Source organism: Phaethon lepturus, unplaced genomic scaffold (genome assembly GCF_000687285.1).
Source record: "Phaethon lepturus isolate BGI_N335 unplaced genomic scaffold, ASM68728v1 scaffold7202, whole genome shotgun sequence".
Lineage (NCBI taxonomy): Eukaryota > Metazoa > Chordata > Aves > Phaethontiformes > Phaethontidae > Phaethon > Phaethon lepturus.
The window spans coordinates 65,527-88,831 of NW_010525460.1; the positions used below are offsets into that span (position 1 = coordinate 65,527).

The following is a 23,305-nucleotide window of genomic DNA, read 5'->3' on the forward strand; positions in this document are numbered from 1 at the left end:
CTCACACATATTATTTCCTAAATCATACCATGAAGGAAGTTTTAAAAAATGAGCATAACTACCTCAGAATCTGTGTAGTGCATTCATGCATTCTCCCTAAGTGAAATCAGTTGCCATCAAATTTTAGTTGGAAAAGTATCAAGTATCTTAACATGGGAAATAAGTATCTTTTTTTCTCAGCATGAAAAAAATTAAAAGAAACAGCATTATCAAAGAAGGAAATGGATCAAGGTCCAAAAACATACCACGGCTAGGTTACTGCATCCAGAGCACAACAAACAGCTTCACTTAAGAAAATTGGTTTCTGACTCATTTATAGAAATTAATGTTTACTTATATAACTTTCCACTCATTTTAAAGAATGTTAAAGGAACACAACACCCAGTTCCGCTGTCTAAAGCCCAAAATTTTCACAGAAATCAGCAGCAATAATGGCTGCTTTTTACTTTGCAAGACCCAATCACAAATGAAAACACTTTCTTTTTCCTCTTTTGCACGGTACTGAAAACTGCTAGTAAATCTAACCATGTAGCTCATAATTTTCAACTGTGTATTCCATACTAAGATTCACCATAATGAAATTCTCATTTATTTCTTACTCACTGATTTGGGTATTTGGGAAATGTCACTCTTTCAATATTCTACCTTTTTACAAGTCAAAAGTCATTGAGATTAAAACCTTGAAAATCATCCTGATACATTTATTTTTGAAAACTAAATAATCTGCACAGTTCCTTAAAACACTGGCAAATAATCCTGGTTCTTTCTGTACCATCTTTCTTCTACTTCTACACTGGTTTTACTCTGTTTTGTTGGTTTATGGGGGCCACAGTACAGGTATTCACAGTGAAATATCATATTACTTAAATTCATTAAAAACTACCTTTGTGTCCAGCTTGCAGGGTGAAGCCCGTGTTCAACTGCAGCATTTTCTGCTGGTAAACCAAATGCATCCCAACCCATTGGATTGATCACCTGTCAGCAAAAAGGAAAAACGCAATCTTACGTAACTTTCTCGAATGGCATCAGTAACACACACAGGCCTCCAAATAATGAATGGTGTTTCACATACAAATAATGAATGGTGCTTTGCATTTCAGCATTTGCTTTGTCTGAATTGAACCTCTTCAAAACATGCCAACTATGGCTAGGCCTGTTTTAAATTATGGATATGAAGCATACTTGCTATCTACAACGCGATGTTAGATCTTATTTTATTATGTAATAAATCCTCGGGACTAGTTCAATACCAGGTTGACAATGACAAAAATCAATCCTCTGTAAATTTGTGTGGTGGTCAAAATTAGCAATTGATGCTACTGCTAAACAGAATCAAATATTCATTCTAAAGAAGGACAAGAAGAAAGCAAGCAAAACTAATTGAACCAATGGTTTTATAACTGCACCTGATGTGTAGCCCACTATTTTTTTTTTTTTTGGAAAGAAAAAAAAGAACGATACCCTATGACAGCCTTAAATCCAACAGATAAAATGAAGAGGATGAGGAAAACTGTTTTAGTTCAATTTTACTAAAATATCTTTTGTAAATATAGACTACAGACTCACAAACTATATTTCAAGACCACAAATAAATAAAGGTGTAAAAAAAAATGTTTACTAGGAAATAGAATAGATAACTTCTATTGAAATAGATATATATCTTTCCTATTAACATGCAAATTATTTAGAAAAATAATCTAGCAATACAGTAAGTATTCAAAAAACCTGTTTAATAACCAGGGAAAGAAAGGCCAGCACTTAAGATGCCTTCATTAAACACACATATATTGGATACCTGATAAAACTAATCCCATTTCTTATGTCTACAAATGTGCTATAAATTCAATAATTACAATTAAAGTAACACAAGTTTAACAATAACAAAACATGACTAAATAACATTTTACAGGTTGTAAGAAATACAAATTTTACCCCTTAGTATATGTATGTATATAAAGAACTTGTTCTTTAGTGGCATGTAAGCAAAGAAGCAATAAGAAAGGAAGCCCAGCAATACTAATCTCATAAGCTATCTCCATGTGAAAAGTCTCTGTTTCAGAAGCATAAGAGCTACTTTTGTCATTGGTTTGAATTATTTGTATTCTTCTTTGCCACAACCTTCCAATCCTCTGACTTCAGTGGATTCTTTAATAAAAAATATTTTATAGACATGTTTATAAAGGTGCCCTAGGCACCAACTCAGTGTGAAAGCAACAGGATTTAACAGATGTGACTCCTCAGCACTCTCGTTTTCAATACTGAGCTAAAACTAAACCTGCTGTATATCATTACTCTGCTGGTACAGCAACAAAACTAAAGGTATTAACCTGTGATCAACTGTGATTCAAGCCAGTACAGTAACGGTCCATGCACAACACATTTCATGTATAAATCTAATAAAAATCAGAATGCTATGCTGTGTTACAAATTTTCCCTATTATCAGAAAGATTATTGTTCCTCATATCACACTGTCAGAAAATACGAGTCCTAACTCCCTACTTTTCCACATTATAAGCATTACATGGAAAATCTCATTTGGAGCCTAAACCACTCGTCAATGCCCTGTTGAGGCACAATTCTCCCCAACCCTTCTCCTTTCCCTCCCCCTATCAGCAATCAAAACTATTGGTATAAAAGAGAAAAAAAGAAAGGTAAACTTTACATACACTACAAATCTCAACAGAATTTTTCAAGGCCACACTAAAATATTAGTTTCTGCAGCTCAGCTCTTTTTCACCTCTCCTATTGCTGACAACCCATCGCTGAACAGAAACAATGAAATAAACCAGGTTTTTTTTTCATGTAGAATACATATTTTCTCTTATTTAAACCCCATTTGTTTAGACAAATGCCTTACTACAAGCTGATGCACATTAAGCGAGATCAGAAAATGTACTCTTGATTAATTTTTGTAAAACTTGGCTTCTGAAGATCTCCTGGATATAGATAGGCAGCCAAAAGCAAGGCACAATCTCATTTCTCATGCTCATGAGCAAAAGGATGTGGGAAGAACAGCTTCACTAACAGTTACAGACTCCCCAAAAGGGCTGACTGATGCTCCAGACAGCTAATGTGCAGACATTTTATCACTGTACCATCAGTGCTAGCAGGAGTTATCTGCTCACACAGATCTTCCCAATTCTAGCACGTATATTAAAAATATCATACAGTGTATTCACTTATCACATTCAAAAGACAGTTTGATTTAACAACCAATAGCATTCTTTAAGTTAAAGGGCTGAAGAAGTACGCTAATTCGAGTTTCAATCAGAAACTTGAATTTAAAAAGACATTAAAAATATCCTCAAATTAATCTCCAGGATAGATCTATTTATGTAGTTGCTATAGAGATGAATGTAATATGCACAGTGGTTTAGAAAATTATTTCAAGTTTATTGTCTCTTTTACTTCTCTACCATGAATGGATTTGAAAGGTTTGTGAAATGCATTTGTCTAAACAACAGGTCATCTGCTTCTGGCTGGAATGCATGTTACGTATCTACAGTTAAAATGCCACACTCTCCACACCGCACTTGCCATTCCACCTTAACTCTACGTAGCCAACATAAAACACAAGGCTGAGATTAACTGTTCCAAAAAACATCAAAAATCTGAAGAGACATGGAAGAGGGAGAGGAAATACACAACTAACATGTCAGAAGTTGGCACAAAGGATAAAGGAACAGTTTGACTGTTCAAAACAAAGGAAAAATATGAAGAAAGTAATTTCCTTGTAGCTCCTTAATGGGTTGGTCACAGGCTCTAACTAGCAGAAAACATGGCTGCTCCCTCCAGCATTACAGATGAGCAGAAGGAAAAAAAAGTCATCCATTTTCTTGAACACTGACTTGATTGCTTCTGACAGCAGTCTCTACACCTTATGCAACTGAGGGATCAATTCTGCTCACTAGAGTAACCATTTGTCCAAGCATTGCTTCTCTGTACAGACAGTATTTTCTCTATGCCACAAAGAGAAAGAAAAACAAATACTGAACATAACTTGTAAGACAGGAGGCCTGCATAAGTCTAAGGGTGCCTATACCTGGTAAAAGAAGGCAGGCTATAGTTTCAGTCATTTTAAGACAGCAGAAGCCAGTACTGTCAAAGGCAGCCGTGTGTTTCTGTCCTTCACGATGAAGTGGACAGGTAAACTCTTCCATCTTAACACTACTAGGCTAGTCTTGAACACAGATTACATGGCTTAAGATCCTCAGAAGTTCACATGGTCAGGCAGAATCAGCTATGAAAGACTGGCATTTTCTACCACTCAACATACTATGTTTTGCACGGGAACATGAAGTTGCAAGGAACGGATTTATTGGTATGCGCGGAACAAAGTGCTTGCTAACTACCACACTGGGCAGTCTTTTCAGGAGCAGACTATTAAAAAGGAAAACAGTTGCATTTTGAAATATTTTAGATCCCAAAGACTCTGACTTCCTATTAGCTCGAAGCATCACTTCAAGAATCATTTCACAGCGTGGTCAAAAATCTGTCATTAACGATGGCTAGAGCTCTTAATGTGGCTGTGGGATGAAGCATAGGAAAACACAGTAACTCCATTTATTAATTTCCAAGATCTCTGCTGTTCCTCTGAGAGGGTTTTCAGCTATTCACTGCGGTAACAATCAGCCCATCACACTGACATTAGTAGGCGAGATCAGTAAGTACTATATAACACAAAGCTGTCAATGATCTCATAAGACTGAGTTTTATGCCTCCGTCAACGTAACTAGGATGGACAATTCAGTGAATTTTCCTTAATGTTTGCAGAGAAACAAATAAATTGTTTGCTCTCCTGATGTGCTCAGCATGTCTCAAAACTATGACCAGGGAGCTGATGCATCTTTCCTACATCCAGATTGATGCATTCTAAATTTTAAGACAGACAGCAGAATCAGTGTTCAAAATGCCTGCAAATAAATATATTTATTTCAAAGAATGTATGATAAGAGAAGACAACAAAAAATGAAAATGGAGAGGCTTGCTGACAGATTAGTGATTTGAATGAATACAGCAAAGTCTACATTCCTGTATCTACGCTCAACATGAACTAACCAAAAAAAGCTGACAGAATAGATGATTAGTGGTCATGAGTTCCAGCTGCCAGAAAACACCCCTGGCTCCAGCAGCAACTTTCTGTCATCCTCCTTGCACTTCATCTCACAACTGTGCAACCACATGTTGAATGAGACAGGTAAGAACACGTGGTTGGAGAGGGGAAAGGAGAGATGGTTGCTCCTTCCACTGGTGGCCTACAATTAGGCTGAATGTGTTGAAAATCTGATTTGTAAATTGACAGTTTACAGATACAACACATTTTAAATACAAGACCTCCACCTGAACGCAGCCTAGATTGTCTTTTATGTGCACTAGGTAATAAACACCATTAGACAACAGCTAAAAATTACCACTACCACCAAACAAAAAAGCCCTGAGCAGACAAGGCATACCTGGAAATAGACTAAAATAACAAATTTTTGACTAGTGTTTACATTCTAGCAAGGACTATTTCAATGCTTCTCTGCAATAGAACGCTGCCTATTAACATTCTGATAAGCCACTTTCAAATTAAAAAATAATCAATCCACACAGATTTCTATCAAAACATAACTCTGCTTATAAAACACTCTCATTTATTTCTTGTCCTCACAAGATACAAAATATGAGAAATTATGCTATGTCCACACACTACCACAAACATCTAGAAAACAAAGGTGTCTCTCACCTCCTTAATCTCACACATTCTTGTCTAACATAATTGCATTTAAAGCAATATCTCATTTTCTCTTTTTCTTTCAAAATGAAACGGAGTGAGCTCATTAACACCTTCAGTACTTGCAACTGGAAAACTAAATTTAAATAACATTCAATTCACATTGGATACTTGTAATACTTTCCACTTGGTTTGTACTACAGAAAATAACCTGGCAAAAGGACACAACGGCCTCAGAAAAAAATGGTGGAGAATAGCAGCTAATAATGATCTGAAAATGGAACTGTACCGAAATAATTCATCCTACTGATGAACTCATCATAAAGTTTTAACTGAAAACTTGCCTGTCTTTCTCCAATACCATTCACTTTTGCAATTTCAAGAATATTAAGATTCACTGCTGAAAGGGAAACCAATTAATGAAAATACATCCTTTTTTTTAAAAAAAGTTGCTCTGGATAAACTGAAAATACTCTTTAAGTCATTTGGGGATATTGTGGAAATATCACTGACAATATTCCAATCCCATCTATCAGGAGCAGTTTAAGTATAAATTAAGAAATCTGATCATAGTGTACAGGAATTTCACCCTGAATTGTTCCATGATCATTCTCATTTCTCACATTTCTGTCACACGTGACAGCCTCACTGCGGTATCAATTTCAATTCAAAATTTTATTAAAAAGATATCACAGGAACTATTGAACTGAATCATTCTCTGTTTACTGATTGCTAAGGGAATTATTCTCAGTCCTCTGAGAGGCACAAATTATCCACTTTGGAATTTATCAAAGAATTGATAATTATAGCATGATAAAGCAATGGTAAATACTTTTTCCCCAAGCCAGCAGCAGACTGGAAATCTGCCACGGTGGAAATCACCATGAATATCTCTAACTTTTGCATGGCACTCTCAAATAATGAATAGGAAATTTCTTAACTTCTTTCAAAACTCCTACATTTGAATTCACAACATGCATGTAAATTCACAGAGAAAACACAACCAGAAACTGCACATTATAGTTCTGGATTGGTTTATTAATAGATACAAATTTGTAGTTTAAAATATATAAATTACTTTTTCATAGCATTTTTAAAGAAATATATTTGTAATAAGATCTGTGACTAGAACCCTCCATACACAAAAATTGTTTAAACTGCACTTCAAGAAAAATGTTATCCTTAACACATTTTGGAAAGAGACCAGCTCAGTGCATTCATGCCAAGTAATCTATATGGTTTACAGTTCCCATGCAAAGGCTTCAAACTTCATCTCCAGTAATTAGAATGTAAACAAGTTATCTTGTAACAGATGTACTCTAGAACCTAATCATTTACCCCGCAACCCAATCCAAGTGCATGACAGAGTTTGTTTCCCATGCACTGCCTACAGGTACTTGAGGAGTGTTGGAACAAGACAGTGCTCCAGACCTTCAGGTAAAACAAAACAGGACTTTATCACCCATGGGCACAATCAGTGTGCTGGCCCCGTACAGATACAACTCTGGTCATTACCTCTGTACTGCGATACACACATTCACACATCCCCTACTGAAAACTCAGTGAAGCTTATCGCTTATTAGTACATTGAAAAAGCGATTGCCTATTGCGATGTTACACTTGCATTAAATCGCACCCCTGCACACCATTTAAGAAATCACCAGCCAGTCACATACTGCAGAAAAGGCTGCTGCTCATTAGGCAATCTGTTTGAATGCCCATTTTCAGTGTCATGAGTCACCAATATGATCTACAGCTTTATTTCTTCCAAAAACAAGTGGAGGTGGAGCAGGGGAGAACAATAAATACTTATTTTCTCACTTTAAATGCTGGTGAAGTACAGGTTTCTGGCAAATAACAGCATATCAGTAGATTTCAGTGCATATTATCTCTATACATATTTTAATTGAAACAAAATCAGATCCTATCCAGCCAGAGAAATGAAATACTAAAGTTCCATTTTAGGAAAACAAAAAAAACCCAGCATCCAAATGATTTAACACTTTCCCAATCAAGATCACAAACTACCTCCAATATGGAGAAATTACATGAATGCATTCCAAAGAATGTTTCCAATTTACTTAAGGAGCTCTAATCCCTTTGTAAAGGCATTCAAGTTTATCCTTACTTAAGTCTTATAATAAATAAGCCTGTTCAGATTAAATCAATGTGAAACTAATTCACTATTTTCTCATGAAGGCATTCTCTTAAGAAAAATATCTTCACCTTATTCAACATATATTACTCTCTTACTCAACCATGTATACTAGTCAACTATGTACACAACACATATATTTTCCCTCACAGTTTATTCAACAACAAATATACATTGTGATCTGAAGTTTTCCCTGGGAACTATATGTCAGAATGTTGTTGCCTGTATTTTCCACAGTAAGAGGAAACACTTTCAATCTACCTGTATTGCCTTTAGCACAGTTTTATGACTTCCTAACTAGGGTCAGTTCTACATCAACACGTGGAGATACAGTTCCTAAGACTATTTTCAATGACATTGCCTTTTTTTAGTTTGGAAATGATGGAAGCAAACTTTAAACATTACTACTAAAAAATCTTATCCTAAACTTGCCTTGAATACCTGAAATCCATTCACTTCTATTTAAATTTTGACTTGAGAAAAATTAGCAGTTCCTGAACTTTCAAACATGCAATACTAAAGCTGATTTTCCAGAAAGAAAAAAAAAATCCATAGAATAACTTCAAAAATATGCATACTAGCACTTTTTGTTTCTAAAGCATTCTTTCTTTTTACATACTGAAGAATTCCAGTAATTTCTTGAATACAGGAAAAAGCATTTTTCTTGGGAATATCAAATTTTATGTATAAGACGACATAACGATGTCATAGCCTAAAATCATCACAATAAAGAAATCTTTAACATATCGTACAACTGTGACAATGGCCAGAGAAAACATCTAGAGGCTGATAAATTAATTGTGAGGAGACAATCAATTATAAAGACTTTGATGCTAAGTGATGGAGAAATTAGCATGGCTAACAAAGAAAAGGTTTTTTAAGGTATATGTAAGTTCCAGCAAGTTAATGTATATCACTAACACAATAGCTCTTAGTCTGACATACTCAGAAAATCATCTGGGAGATCTTTCACATCTCTTAATTGTACATGAAGGTTAAATTCTTTGGCTACCCACCTTTAGTCATAAATAGATGTTCAGATTGCTTAACACAACAGAAGATACAAGTATTTATAGAAACTCAGCATGTTCTACAGGCACTCTAATATCCTTCAAAGTAATTTTTACATAAAATATAAAAATAAGCTGGAATACAAGATCTAAAAACTTTTAAAAGACTTCAAAAGCTTTTCTGGAAAAAAAATAGGCAATCATAGAAATAAAAAATTGTTTTCACAGCGGCTCTTGTATTTCATTGCAATAATATTATCTTCTCATTTTCTCCAAAGGTTTCTACTAAATGTGCTTACTTCCCTTGTATCCAAAAGCTAAGACCTAAGCTAAGACCTACAGCATCCTACTGGATGTAGACAACTGTTTTCACTTTAATTTAGCTACTACAAGAGTAAGCAAGTTTTCATCTTTTTGAACAGAAATTTAGTGGATATCTCCACTTTTATTGATGACAGATGAGCTATGTCCTGGAACGACATCTCCAGTGGCAAGAATCAAAAGACCCTTCAAGAGCCTAGTTAACTTGATTTTTTTAGTGAGATTTAAAGTTCTGGTCATTCAGAGTAGTTAGGAAAGATTAGTGTTACAACAGACATTGGGGTTGTATTTTCTCACTTAAATTCTAAGGCAGCTATTTCTTTCTCCTGTAATTTTAAAAGCATGAGAATGCATTTCTATAAAGCAGCAGCACATATTCAGTGCACGGTATGTTCATCATTGGCATAAAATACATAGTATTTGGAAAGGCAGCACACTGAATAATTCAGTGACAATACCTTTAAGAGTCTCATGAGTGGTGATAAATCCAGGACACGCTACACTTCTACAGCATTTGTAGCAGGGGAACTGCACTCACTACCATAACCAGCAACTAACATTTTTTTCTCCATTTCATCTTCTTTGTACTCTTTCGAGGTTCTGATTCCTATATTCTTGACCTGCTTCTCTCTCGTATATTAGAGAGAATTCTTTTCCGAGTCTCATCCTAGATTCTAGCCTATGGCTATTTCTTTCCATCTGTTCTCTACCCCAAAATTGTGTATTCTCTTTTCTCCTTCCTGCTGTTTCCCAGACTCTTAACATTCTTCCCCTACCAAATCCTCCTTAATATGGTTGTTACTCAGGCCACAATTCTCGAACAACTTTCTTACATTCTTCAAATTTTACCCACCAGCCTTTACTGCAAAACACCAGTTAGGATCCTACCTGTAGACTGCAGGGACTATGCACTCAGCTACTTCTACCTACGGGAAAGAGAGAAGGGAGAGAGGGAGAAATGATGGCAGGCATGGGGTGGACTGGGAAAAAGAATGCCCCATGGGGTGTTCAAGGGAATGTGGGATTTCTCCTTGCAGATGCAGTAAGTTAAGTCTTAGCCTACCTTGTAGGCTTACACCTTCAGAAGACAGCGTTTCATATGTATGAGCAAGGCTGAAATAGGCAAGCCAAGGGGTCAGCCGCTATACAACAGAAACTGCTAGTTACACCCACATGACGTGATGTGTGACACGACCCTGTTCACCCCCTCTTGCAGCAGTCATGAGAAAGGGTTTCCCTCCCAACTGGCACAGAAGAGCAGGATGTCCCTCTGACAATAGACATCAACCAGTTCTCAGAAGCAGAAGAGATGAAAGGAGTTGACCTCTGTGGTGTCTTGGTTTTCTCTCGCCAGCTACACCCTTTCCTCCCCCATGGTGCCACCCAGATGACAGCAGGGTCTTCAGTCTTGTCCAATAGAAATGGTGTGGTCCACACATCTCATCAACACTGCTGTACATCAATAGATTCAGGTAGCTGATACAGCATCAGCTGTATCACTTGAGATAGCTTCTAGCAATTTGTTATCATCAGAGAGTTCTGAATACCTCCTGTTTTTAAAAAAGTCTCCAATTTCAATATTCAAAGCTGCACAGGTCACTATCTACACGTCTGCAGCATATATTCCAACTAAACCTTCACCTTCATGGATTTTGGAAAATAGTAATTTCCTGACCAATTATGATATTAAAACATCAAAAAAACACCCACTCCCATGGCTGATTTTTTCTTACCTGCATCCCTCTCATTTTCTGGAATCGAGCTACTGCATCACTGATGGTGTAGACACGAACATGGCCCATGTGAAGCTTTCCAGAAGGATATGGGAACATAGAAAGCACATAAAATTTTGGTCTTGATTTCTAGAAAGAAATTTTTAGAAAGTTGTAAGAGCATTGAGTTAGCATTTCACTTGAATAAATACATGCACACATTATAAACTACACAGTACCATGAAGAGAAACAAGGTACTGCTGGACCTGATCCCAGTGAGCACTGACAAAGTTCATCAGATCAAATCCCTTTGAGCTGTAAATGGAAACGTTTTACCAGACTTTGCTGCCATCTTATCAATTGATATTTACATGGCACTTGAAAATTATGTTTTTAATCAATTTTTACTCAACAAGAGATATATTAGCTGCAGCTTAACAAATCATCATTCCCTACTGTAGCATCTGTAACTGATTATCTATGCACTCCTAATCTGTCCCACTGAAACATGTAAACATGACAGATTACATTATCCTCTTAAGAGTTTAAGGAAGTCTTTTACTTTCTGTTTACAACAAACATGGAGTTCACTCCTGGCCAGTTTCTTTTTGTCAGCTGAACTGCAGTAACTCACTGAGTGACTAACTCAATCATTCGCAATTGCATGAACATCCACTGAAGTGGAACTGTTCAGTTCCACTACGTATGCTTAGATCCAAAGACATCTTAAAAGCAGTATCTTGCATAGTGAAAAGAAACTAAGAATTTCACTTAGTTAGCTTTGAGTAAATTGACAAAAGTTACAAAGAAATCAAACATTGTTCTCTCTCACAGAAATTATTCCTAATACATCTTGATTACCATTGAATTCATCATCAATACATGCTTGGTAAGTTCCTACATTATTTTTCTTATGTTAATAATGAAAAAAATTATAGGCAGCTTTTATTATTCTGAACAAAACTGTTCATATTTATCAAATATTACTTCTTTATTGCTTTTGTCCAATAATGGCAAAACGAGACATAATCTGAATACTTCATTGCAGCACTATACATTATTTGCCTCTTAATATGGGATGTTAATCTAAGGATAAAAGGATAAAACAAAAATATCATCCAAAACACAACTTAGAATTTAGTATATGTATGATGTATATATGATATATGTATACATGTATTGTCAGATATTAGACACAAGCCTAAATTAATGCTTTCCCTGCTACATGTACGGATGCATACCATTTTCAGCTCAGTTTTCTGGCTCAGAAAAAGTAAGTCCCTTTTCTCTCTTTCACACTTTTGATAGAATCAATTTTTTGTTGGAGAGAGGGCACATTTTAGGAAAGAAGAACAAACATGAAAGGGTACAAAAATGTTTTTATACCTACGTGACCAAGCATAATTGTGAAGGTAAAGAGAGTCAAGAGACAGATTACTGTTGCTTTCAAGATCTTTTATTGCATGGGAAAACGTTTTGTTTTTTTCCCTGCAAGTCACTCATTATTCCCAAGACACTGTAAACCAGAAAATATTCTTCAAAAATCATCTTCCCTTAACATAGATTTTAATGAGTCACAGTATGTAGTGTAATAGGTTTGTCATAGCCATTGGGAACAAGATCTTAAGAAAATTGTTTACAGAAGTTACAAATGTAGAACGTGTTTCTTTTAATACTTTAAATAATAAATTCCTAAATATGGTATAATATACAAAAAAAGGACTGATTATTTAAACACTTCCTAAATTTACAAGTTCATACTTCGCTTATCACTCTGTTTTTCCTCAAGATTTTTTTAGTTATTAGTTTTCCACCTATTTCATGAATGGTTTTTAATAATCTACTATCATATAAAAAAGTATTTTCCCCTGAAATGTAATATACATCTCATTATTATAAGCCAACTGTACTGACTTTTGATTAATTTCATTCTGAGAAAACAAAAATATCAAACACATAATTTCCAAATTTCTCATAATGCTTACATCAGTTTCTGAAATTCTGCAGAACTGATCCTTTGTTCTTGGGAGCCACCAATTTTCAACTCTTCTTCTTGTCTCCAATCCGTAGCTTTTTTCCCATTTCCCTGTCTCACTGTAAATAGTTCTGGTACAAGCAGGAACCAATTTTCTCTGCCATTTAATTAATCCCAGGATGCCATTTAGTTGTCTCTTAAAACATGAGGAACAAGCACCAACTCTCTGACAAACCAGCTGCATTCTTAAGTTTATGATAGCTGAAAAAGACAAAAATATGTATTTCAGTCTACTATATATAACAGGAATTGAGTGGTTATTATGATTATACAGAAATTTGGTAGCTATGAAACATATTTTACCTTGACTTAGATTACTTGGCTGTTTTCCATGGTACTTGCATTTTATTTTCATGTGTTTGAATTATAAAATCATTTATTTATTAGCCAAGACAACTAACTGTGGCTCTTGCACAGAACAAAACTGTTCTGTTAGATTTCTTCTCTATAAGATAAAATTCTTGCATTCAATCTCCCATAGAAGTAGGATCAGTCTATCGAAGGTTCAAGAAGGTCAGCAGCCTGAACAGAAGACGATGGCTAACAGGGTGTTAGTAAAAATTCAGAATGAAATGGGGAGAAGAAGAAGTTGGATGAAATTATCCTGTAAAACTACAGAATTTGTCATCACTGAAAGAGATGGGGAAGGATGACTATAATTAGTAGATTTCAACTAGATATTCTAAATTGACTATTTTGCTAAGGGCTTCCTCATCAGTAGAGTCTCCTGCAAGAACTATATGGGAAACTTACACTGTTCAGACAAGACCTAGTTTAACAAGTCAAGCAAGTAAAGCAATCCAGTTCTTTTTCAACTAAAAATCCAGTTAAAAGAACTCCTCATATGCTTCAGAGTGAGTCTTCTAAAACAAAACTCCTCAGATGTGAGCAAGATCAAATAGTCAGTGTGTTCGTGATCAGTCTCAATAAGGTATTTACCTGTTTTAGTTCCTACAGTAGGAGATAGGGCATTAAAAAAAACCCTACTCTCAGATTTCTTCATCTTCATTGCTAATTCCTTTTTTAGAAAACTTGTTTCTTTATTTATATCAGTATTTCCTATCCTCTACGGTTGATTGTCGTGTGTGGCCCCACCCCCCCCCAATTTTGGCCTATACACTTGACTGTTGTATCAAGCTAGCTATTTCAGTTCATAATTTTTCTTGCAGAGTTGCATCAGTAAAATCGCTGTGTAGAGAAACTCTGTATAAGAAACGGTTTTATTTATGTATTTCCCACATGACAGCAACATTATCAGTAGAAATAACTGCTACACCACCTAAATTAGGCCCCCAGTAAGCTACTGGGTGTTATACTTCCTGAACATTCACCCCATACCTGTACACAAGGCCTCACTAACTGTCTCATTACCTACAGAATTGCACCTTTTCTCTCTTATTTATCAATTGGGCTTTTTTAAACAGTTTTTATGTACATGCGTCATGACAGTGCTTTGAATTTTTGGTTGCTCATCTCCAAAATCTCTTTCATTTGTAATAATAACAAACCCAGGACTGAACTCAGGATTCCCAATGCAGGTGCACATGAGTTATTAAGGAGACACCAAATTTCTCCCCTTCCCTAGCCTTACACTTATTCACTCAGCTCAAAATTAGCAAGAACACTTCAGTACTTCATTATTTTTATTATTTTTATTATTTCTTTATTGCTTATATCTTATTTCTATTACTCCAGTTTACTTTACAACAGAAAGGAGCCATAACTTCCTTATGGCAGGCCACTTTCAGCATTGCTGATTTACAAAGAACATTGTTTTAAAACCCAACAGTTATACACAGGTGAATCCATTTTGAAGGGAGACAGAAAAGACACAAGTTAGACCTCGCACCTGCGCACAGCTCAAGAGAAGCCCACCTGCCAATGCCACTCCTGCCAGGGCACATCTGGGTGACCTCAGGCCCTACAGGTCACACGAGCAGGGGTCAAAGCAGCGGATGCGAGTGGAAAAGCGGCCACCGCCTGGGTCACACAGCATTAGAGCAAAGCTCATTTAAACACAGGGACTTCCAGGATGAGAAAGAGATGTGTGGTCTCTTTCTTGCTCCCAGACACCCTCACGCACAAGATGTGATGATCAGCAAGTCACACATGTTGGGCCAAGCAAGGACCTGTAGCACAGAGGACAACCAAACACAAAAGACATGGCACTAACTGGTTTTGCCTTTCCAAGCCTGTGACCTTGGGATGAGGACAAGAATGGTGCCCCTCCAGGCCCCCGGTAATGGCCCCTGTCTGGGCCCACAGCTGTGTCAGTCTTCAAAGGAGCAAGTTACAAGCCAAAACTGTCCAACTCAGGCAGGTGTGCCAAGAAGGGAGGAAGGGGCTGGACTGACGCAGGAACAAAGGTTGAGACCCTGCTCTGGAAAGATGCAATAAGCACACAAGAGAGGAAGCCTTTACTAAATTAAGGTTCTGAAAATTGCCTGGTAAGGGCCGGCATGTTTCGCTCACCCTGCAAGTGAGGCAGGCAATCAAAACCCTTGCTCTTCCCCGCGGCTCAAATTTGAATTAGAAAACAAAAATCTCCCTATTTTTTCCCCCCTGCAGTTTATTAGCAAAAGTCCTATGGCCGACTGCCGGAGAAGCAGGCAGGGGAGCAGGCAGCTCTCTCAGCAAGAAAGAGCGAACGGGAGAGCAGTCACAGCGGGGCGGCAGCCTCGGGGAGGGGTGCTGCGGGGCACAGGGCCGCTGGGAGAGACGGCGGAGCAGGGCATGGGGAAACGCGGACAGCGCATGGCTGTGGGTACCAGAGGCAAAGGGCGCCCAAGGGTGAGCGCGAGGAAGCGGAACAGAGGCAGGCGGCAGTTAGAGCCGTTGAGCTGACAGCAGGCGAGGCCCGCGCTCGCCGCTCTGGGGACGCATTACCTGCGCGCGGGAGCCCGCCGCCGCACCTCACGCACCCTCAGCTTCCGTTCCTGAGCCTGGGCGCTGACATCTTGGTCTCCTTTTTAGCGCGAGCGGCCGACATCGCGCATGCGCCTCCTTCCTCACTGACTCTCGCGCATGCGCCGCGCGGCGCCGTTCCCGGGCGGGGCGGGGGGTTCCGCGGAGGAGCAGTACTGTGGGGTGGCAGGGGGAGTCCAGGCATCTGTACGGGCCGAGCCCCGCCCCTCGGCTACCCCCGCCCCGCCCATCCTGGCCCAGCCCCGCCCAGCACGGACCAAACGGTTTGAAAACCGAAAAACCTGAGGGAAATCGCCTGTGTTTCTAAGCCCCGCGCCTCACGGTGGGCAGGAGGGGAGGGAAGCGTGGCCCGCTGACACGGCAGCCTTTCCGAAGGCCATCTGCGTATGTGCCTACTTAGGTGGGATTTGCTCAGAGCACGCACTGAAAACTTGCACTGCAAAATCCAGGGCAAAAGTTGAATTTCAACAGTGCTAGATAGTTACTAACCTACTAGAAGTAGATAGAAACTGTTTTAATTAATGGCTTTAGTTCCTAAAAGTTACGCGTTTTAGAAGACCAAACAGCCCCCCACCTCAGACAGAGTACGTATACTGCCTTCATATGTTACAGGGCCTTACCAAGATGGCCATCTTTGCCATACAGGGAATGGTGGCCTGCTAGCACTGAAGTCCTCAGCCCCTCAGTCCTGCAAACGTTTCAGTAGGTGTTCGATGAGGAGGATGGAGGATAAAAGCAAGGCAGCCACCTGAGGAACACGGAAGAGCACTCCTCAGGGCCTGAAGGATCTTGTGCTGGCTAACATGAGGCTGAATTTGTCACCGTAACTTTGTATTTCAGATACTTAACATGCAAAGCTAGGAGATCAACAGTAAATAAAAAGATTAAATTAACTGGCATTGAATCTCTATATAAGTTGCACAGTGTTTGATTAATTTTGCTCGCCTCCACAGCATATACAGATACTCTGTAAAGTGACTGTATAGTTTAGGGCTAGATTTCAGTAGCATTTTGTCTTCAATAATTTCATTTCCTTTAAGTAATTTTTTAAGAGGCTGATTTGGAAATAAAGCCAATAGTTGTCTTTTTGACTAATAAGAGCAAAAAGCAAAGTCAATAAAGACAATCTAGAGCAGCGTAATTAATACTACCTCTGGCTGGAAATCAACATCTTAGCCTGTTGTCAACACTGTACGGTTCTGAGTTGTTTTTAATTACTGCAAGTAGCTTGTAGTAGCCTCCAAAGAACAACAAATACCTTTTTTTTTTTCTTGTGGATTCTTGTGGATTGCTGCTGGTAACTGTTGATTCTTTCAATTTTTAAACCTTTTTCTTCACTGTTTTGTTTCCCGTGGAGTTTAAACCAACACATTCTACTGTAGGCATTGCATTGTATAAACAAAGTGAACCTTTTTGTACTGTAGGGATAGGAGCTTCTTACATAACTAAAAACAAGTATTTACTCAGTATAAGCTTTCTGCTTGGTTGCATGTACCTGTCAAGTATGCTTAAATTATAACCTTTTCACTGCAAAAATGAACTGAGAGCAGCTCTGATGCTTACCCTGCTTATAAACTAGTACAGTTTCACCAGGACTGTGTGCATAATTTCAATTTGCTTTCCTGTTGATCTCCCTTTCAGCAAACAATGGTGACTTCGGTCTAACAGACCTTCCAATCCCAAATCTCTCTCTGAGCTGCTGTGTGAGTTCTTGAGCTGGGGGAAGACAAGCAGTGCAGTCCTCAGCTGAGACCCTTCCCCAGGATAAACAAGAGCTCGTGATGAACTGGGACACGTTTTCACCTCAAAGGATTATTTCCGTCACACTGGCCCCGACTCCTGCACTCTCCTGATTCACATGGAGCCATCTGAGAGCTTGTGTCCCTTCTCTCTCCCTGCGCTCTAAGGCGAGACAGATGAGCAAGCAGTGTATCCAACCCCTGCCTGGCCTATTAAGATGAACCCTTGTTGAATTTAATTTTCATTCATATAGTGAGCTATGCAGCTCACAGCTCTGATCCGCAATCCCTGTTGCATTCAGCTTAGGAACCTGAGAGGTTCCCGCTTCCAAAGACAAGGGACCTGATGTGGAAGAGCTGGCTGTCCTTGCTTGCAAATGACAACCTCTTTACTTTGTATGCATAGTGCCCTTCAGCTCGACAGGGGACAACACAGTAGAGCTCAGATTGAGTAAGGGTAGCACAATAAAAAGAGAATTATTTTATGTTTTCTTGCAGACATTTAGAAAGTCCAATCACTGCCTCAAATTTAGAATTATGATTTTTAAAATACCTTTCAATCTCTGGAATGTTGAAGTATCTAACATTAAACATATTGACCTATATTTCTTAAGGCCTGCCATCAAGATTATAGCTGATTGAGTAGTCAGACCTTTGTCTTTTTAATCCATTCATTTCACTAAAGTATTGCTTTCTCATCCCAACAATCTACTTATGTATTTCATTTGCTTGAAGCTAAGGATAATCTGTTTAGATTAATACTAAATTAATAACAATCTTAAATGCTTCCAAGGAAGTTAGATGGATGATATACACAAATGCAGGCCTGCCATACTTTGGGAGCACCTAGGTTTGGGCCTATGTGAAGCCTCCAGCATTTCTCTGTTCATATTATGCCACGATCCAAACGGGGCTTGTTTAAAGTCAAATGTGGCTTGTGATACTGCTGAATATATTGAACTCTTAATTTGTGTCACTTTCCCAGTGATTTTATTGAAGCTGATTGTGCTGTCTGGATTCTGATAGCGAGGAAGGTAGCCAATATCAGATGAAGCTAAACAAGGTGGAAGATTATCTGTAGACAAAAATTAAAGCTAGGTGAGAAAAGCTGAGACCAACCAGAAGCATACTCAGAAGTAAAGAAGAGCAAAGGTATTTTGAGTAGTATGATAGTCCATGAAGATCAAAACCAATGTGGATATACACTGTTACTTGGCATTTGTGCTTTTTTATTGGCTTATTCATGGTAAGAGTAGTAGTGAGTTGCCTATCTATTAAGCACTGTTTGGCATCACCGTTTTAAAAACACCAAGATCCCATGACAGCAGTAAGTCCCAGAAATGGCAATCAATGATTGTCCCATGGTGTGAAGAGAACAGCCAAAAGCACACCAAAGCTTGCCTCCAAAATCTGATACTGACTTTTTTCTGTGGTATCATCCAAGCCCATTGACCTCTCTGAGATATTTTCCTCATCCAGCAACGGGAGGTCAGATTTTCCAGTCTACTGTGCCCTGTCTGTGTGTTTGGAAGGATGGGAAGGTTGGCTAGGTTGTGAAAGGAAGGTAATTCACCTGCTATATGTATGACAAACAGAAAAAGAGTTGGAGAAAATGACCAGGGGCAATTACCCTCTTTTTAAATGTGAGGGAACTTGAGATACCACTGAAAATTACAGTGAGTTTAGAGGCTCCTATGCCTCTGCTTTGTTCTTTAATTTCTACATTCAAGAGCGTCCAGATGTGCCAAATATCAAACTATGAACCCCACAAATGGTGGGGTGTATTGTAACAGGATGAATACAAGAGATCCTGATACTCTTTCAAATGGGGGACTTCCCCACCCTCCCATGATCCCCACCTTCCCCATGTGTGTTTTGCTTGTTAACCTGGGCTGTTTGCTCAGTCTCCTTTCATTATGGGAAATTAATGATATAACGACATTTGTGTTTGCTTTAATAACCTTGGTAGTATTTTCCATAAGGCTGGTATTCCCATGTTTTCTTTTTTAGACTTTACACTAACTTGTTTGTTAGCATTTTTGTTACTAGTACAAAGCCTGGATATTATTAAGTAGCTAGGTAATTCATTAGTTCCTGTATGGGAAATGTCCAGGAGTACCCCAGTTGACTGTCACTTAAATAGACATGCTTCCCAGATTTACGTATAATTTTGCCTTTTGCTGATAGTTACCAGAATTGATGCTTGTGTTTCCTGGCATTGCTCTTTTGCTCCTACATCAGCAACATGACTAGTATTTTTCCAGCTTTCTACAAAAAGAGGATTAAAAACCAGCATTTGGAATACAAAATATTTTTTATTGCTATGTACTTTAGATCCCAGTCCCATTTAATGTAATTAAAGAGTGTGCTTGTTTTTTTCCATTAAAATTCTTCAGAGTGGCTTTTCCTTGTGAGTTTCATTTTGCCTTTGTTTACATACACGTGTTTAGTGTTTTTCCTTTAAAACACAAGGTCAGATAAAAAATGCAGGTGATTGGATTGCAAGGTTGTGAAGAATACCACTTAAGAATATAAAAAAAGCAAGAAATTAATGAACTAAATTAAAAAAAAATTAACTTCTTAAAGCCACGTCCACCATCTGAGCCTAGACCTCAAAGGGAAGAATTCTGAGTGACCCCCTGAAGATCAGTAGAAGCTTAATTTTTGCAATAGATTTTATTTTAAAAGCACTCAAATATTGTGGTAATGGAAGAATAAACTCTTGAAAGAGATAGAAGGGGTAGAGCTATATTTTTGGGATAGAAAGGAATGGATTTGGGCAAGATTGGTCACATTACTAGGGGTGGAGCTTAACCTGCTCAGAACAGGTATTACATGATACGGTTGATGCCTGCCCCAGCTGGGGACTGGCCTTGATGACAGAGAAGGTCCTTGTCATCCAAACCAACACAGGTTCGTCATTCCTCGGTTTTGGAAAATGGAGGAATTACTTACACAATGCATCAGTGGAAGAGGAGATCAGCTACATAAGAAGCCAACAACCTCTCCACCCACCATCCAGGGGGCTGTGCTCGGTGACCAGGATGGCTCTGTCTGGTTGGAAAATCCATGAACTTGTGCCTGTCCCTGTGCCACTCATTACACCACTGAATTATACAGAAGGATTTTGAAAATGTGCAAGATGCAGAGTTAGTGGAATTGTATTTATCAGCGTTGTTTTTGCAGGTTGATGTTGGCCCATAAGCCTGGAGCTGGGACATGGGGCTGAGCCCATGTGGAGTCCTCGGTGAGCCTCGTTCTGAGGGGTTTTTGTGCAGAACCTTTATTGTGTTGGGTGTTTGCAGAGGGGTGCATTTAACCCAAAATGCACATCCTCAATGTTCCACGCAAAGGTATCAGACCAGCGTCTGTGACAGAAAGTTCTTACTGATTCAGACTAAAGTTTGTGAGTAGGTGTGTACATGCAGGTGGGGAGAAGTTATCAAAATCAATGCAACTTTGCTTTTTGCCTTTCATCAACAGTCCAGTTTTCAAGCAAAGTAATCTGTGCTGTATTTTCACCTTGGCCATCTTCTTCTAATTCACTAGCAAAATTTTGCTGTTGTTTGGCAGTAGTTATACACAGTGGTGAGCAAAATTACCCCTTTGCAGCATTCTAAGTGCTATGTTTCTTGCTTTTAATATAGAAAAAAGCTGTTTGTAAGAGTGTTTCAAGTTTTGAATGTACAGTCACAGGGCTAAGAGCCAAATCCTCACAAGCTGGTGGACTCTGGTTATGGTGATGCCATATTGTAATTAAGCTGTCTGCAACTCAAATGTATCTGGGAATGTTATGTCTCCTTGTTACAGCTAGGAATGCACAATGCACAAAACCCAGGAATGGAAACCTGGCTCTTCATTCTTCTCTCTTTCTTGAAGCCTGTCATTTGAGATGACAAGTCATTTTTATGCCAAGAGGTAGGCAATTCCAGCTGCTTGAAGCCGTTAGTGAAGGCTGCCATGCTGATACGGTACATACCTTCTATACATACATGAGGGAGAAGATCATCCCTCTGGACAGCCACCTTATAAAGAAGTGCTGTGCCCCTCTTCCTCCACCTTCTTTCACAGTAAATTTTTTATTACAAAAGTGTGTGCTACCATGTCAGACAAAAAAGAATAACAAGACAGACACCCATTAATTAAACCCTTGTCATCTGATGATGACCAGGCCCTCATATTTAAAACAGGTGGTGAATGGACATTTTCTGTTCACTGTGAGTATTAATACAGCTTTTTACACTGATGGCCAGAACTTCATCATTGCAATTATCCAACAACTAGATTGCACTTAAACTTTGTAATGATATCTGACAGCAGGAAACAGTTTGAGTGCTGGGTAAAATCATCCTGCACACTGGGTTTGTCTCGTTGGCTGTCAGCTGGCTCCAGAAGAAGTGGAATAGAATAGGAGGAAAATATCTGCAAGTCTTACAATTAATGAGCGTTAATTGATCTTTATTGTATGGAAAAGTTAAAATGCTAATATTTGCTAAAAAGCTCAGTGAGGCTTGGAAGCTATTGTATACACATATTTACATGTATGTGTATGTGTTGTCTGTGCATGTATATAAAAACACAAAACAGGCATATGCACATGCACATACACATACATATATGCATGTTTTCCATCTATATACATATAAAGGTAAATGTGATCTACCTCGATTTTTTTTTTCTGTGTTTCTATACACAGTATAATTACCAAAGGAGAAAGAATGATTAAATTATTCTTTCTAGTTAAACAGAAAACAAGATGAAAGGAGCCTGGGTTTACCAAGGGAACATGGTGCCAGAATAACCTGATAGCTTTCCTTAAATGAGATAATGGATTTTCCAAAATAGAAAATGTGGTAAATCTCATTTGGACCTTCGCAAAGCACTTGATACACTCCTAAATGGGAAAATATTAGTGAAGCAAAAGAAGATGGAGGTTAACAAAGGACATGAAAGGTGGGGAAGAACTGACTGATGGGAAAGGGCAGAGGAAGAGAAAGAAAATAGAAGAGTCAAGAAACAAGTTACTGTGAGTTCCGCAAGGGTCAATTTTAGGACTGGTGCTGGTAGTATTTTCATTAAGTGCATTAGCGTATGAAGTCAGCGTGCTCTTGAAATCTGAAGATGAAAGGACATTGCTAACGTGGAAGAAGGCTATCATATATTAAAACCTTTCTGACAGGTAGATAAATGGGAAGAAGTGTTTGATTAGAACAGAATGTCAGGGCGTGCACTTCAGGGTTAACAAGGAATTTCTTCTCTAAGGGAGATGAGAGATGACTTGGGTGGAGACAACTTTGGGTCTTCTAGATGATCACAGGGTGACCTTGGGATGAAGCCATGAAGAAGGTGTATGTGCTCATAGCGTACATCAGACAAGGTATTTCCATCAGAAAGAGAAAGTTTCATTGTAAAGGCATGGATGAATGCACATCTACAACACAACTGCGGTCACATATCTCTAAGAAAGATAAATTCATCTGCAACAAGTGCAGAGGTACCATAAAGCATGTCATACAGGAGATGACATAAAGTGCTACTTAGTCTAAAAAATAAAGGCTATGATAGGATACTGATTTCTTTCTAAGAATGTATTGGTTAGCCTAATACCAGGAACAGAGGAGAGCTATTTGAAGAAAAGAATAAAAAACCCAAGTAACCGTATTACATTTAGACTGGAAAGCAAGAGCGGT

General features: G+C 38.4%; 1 protein-coding gene across 1 annotated transcript in view; it reads right to left on the bottom strand.

Annotated features, from left to right (window-relative positions):
- LARS2 (leucyl-tRNA synthetase 2, mitochondrial) overlaps positions 1-13,135 on the bottom strand; it is a gene marked incomplete at its 3' end in the record, with an annotated part of 73,204 nt that extends 60,069 nt beyond the window's left edge. The window contains exons 1-3 of the mRNA XM_010282740.1: positions 12,902-13,135; positions 10,937-11,065; positions 884-975 (exon numbers count right to left, since the gene is read on the bottom strand). Of these exons, the coding sequence (XP_010281042.1) occupies positions 884-975; positions 10,937-11,065; positions 12,902-13,135 (455 nt within the window). The remainder of the gene's footprint in view (positions 1-883; positions 976-10,936; positions 11,066-12,901) is intronic.
- Between the last annotated feature and the right edge of the window lie 10,170 nt (positions 13,136-23,305).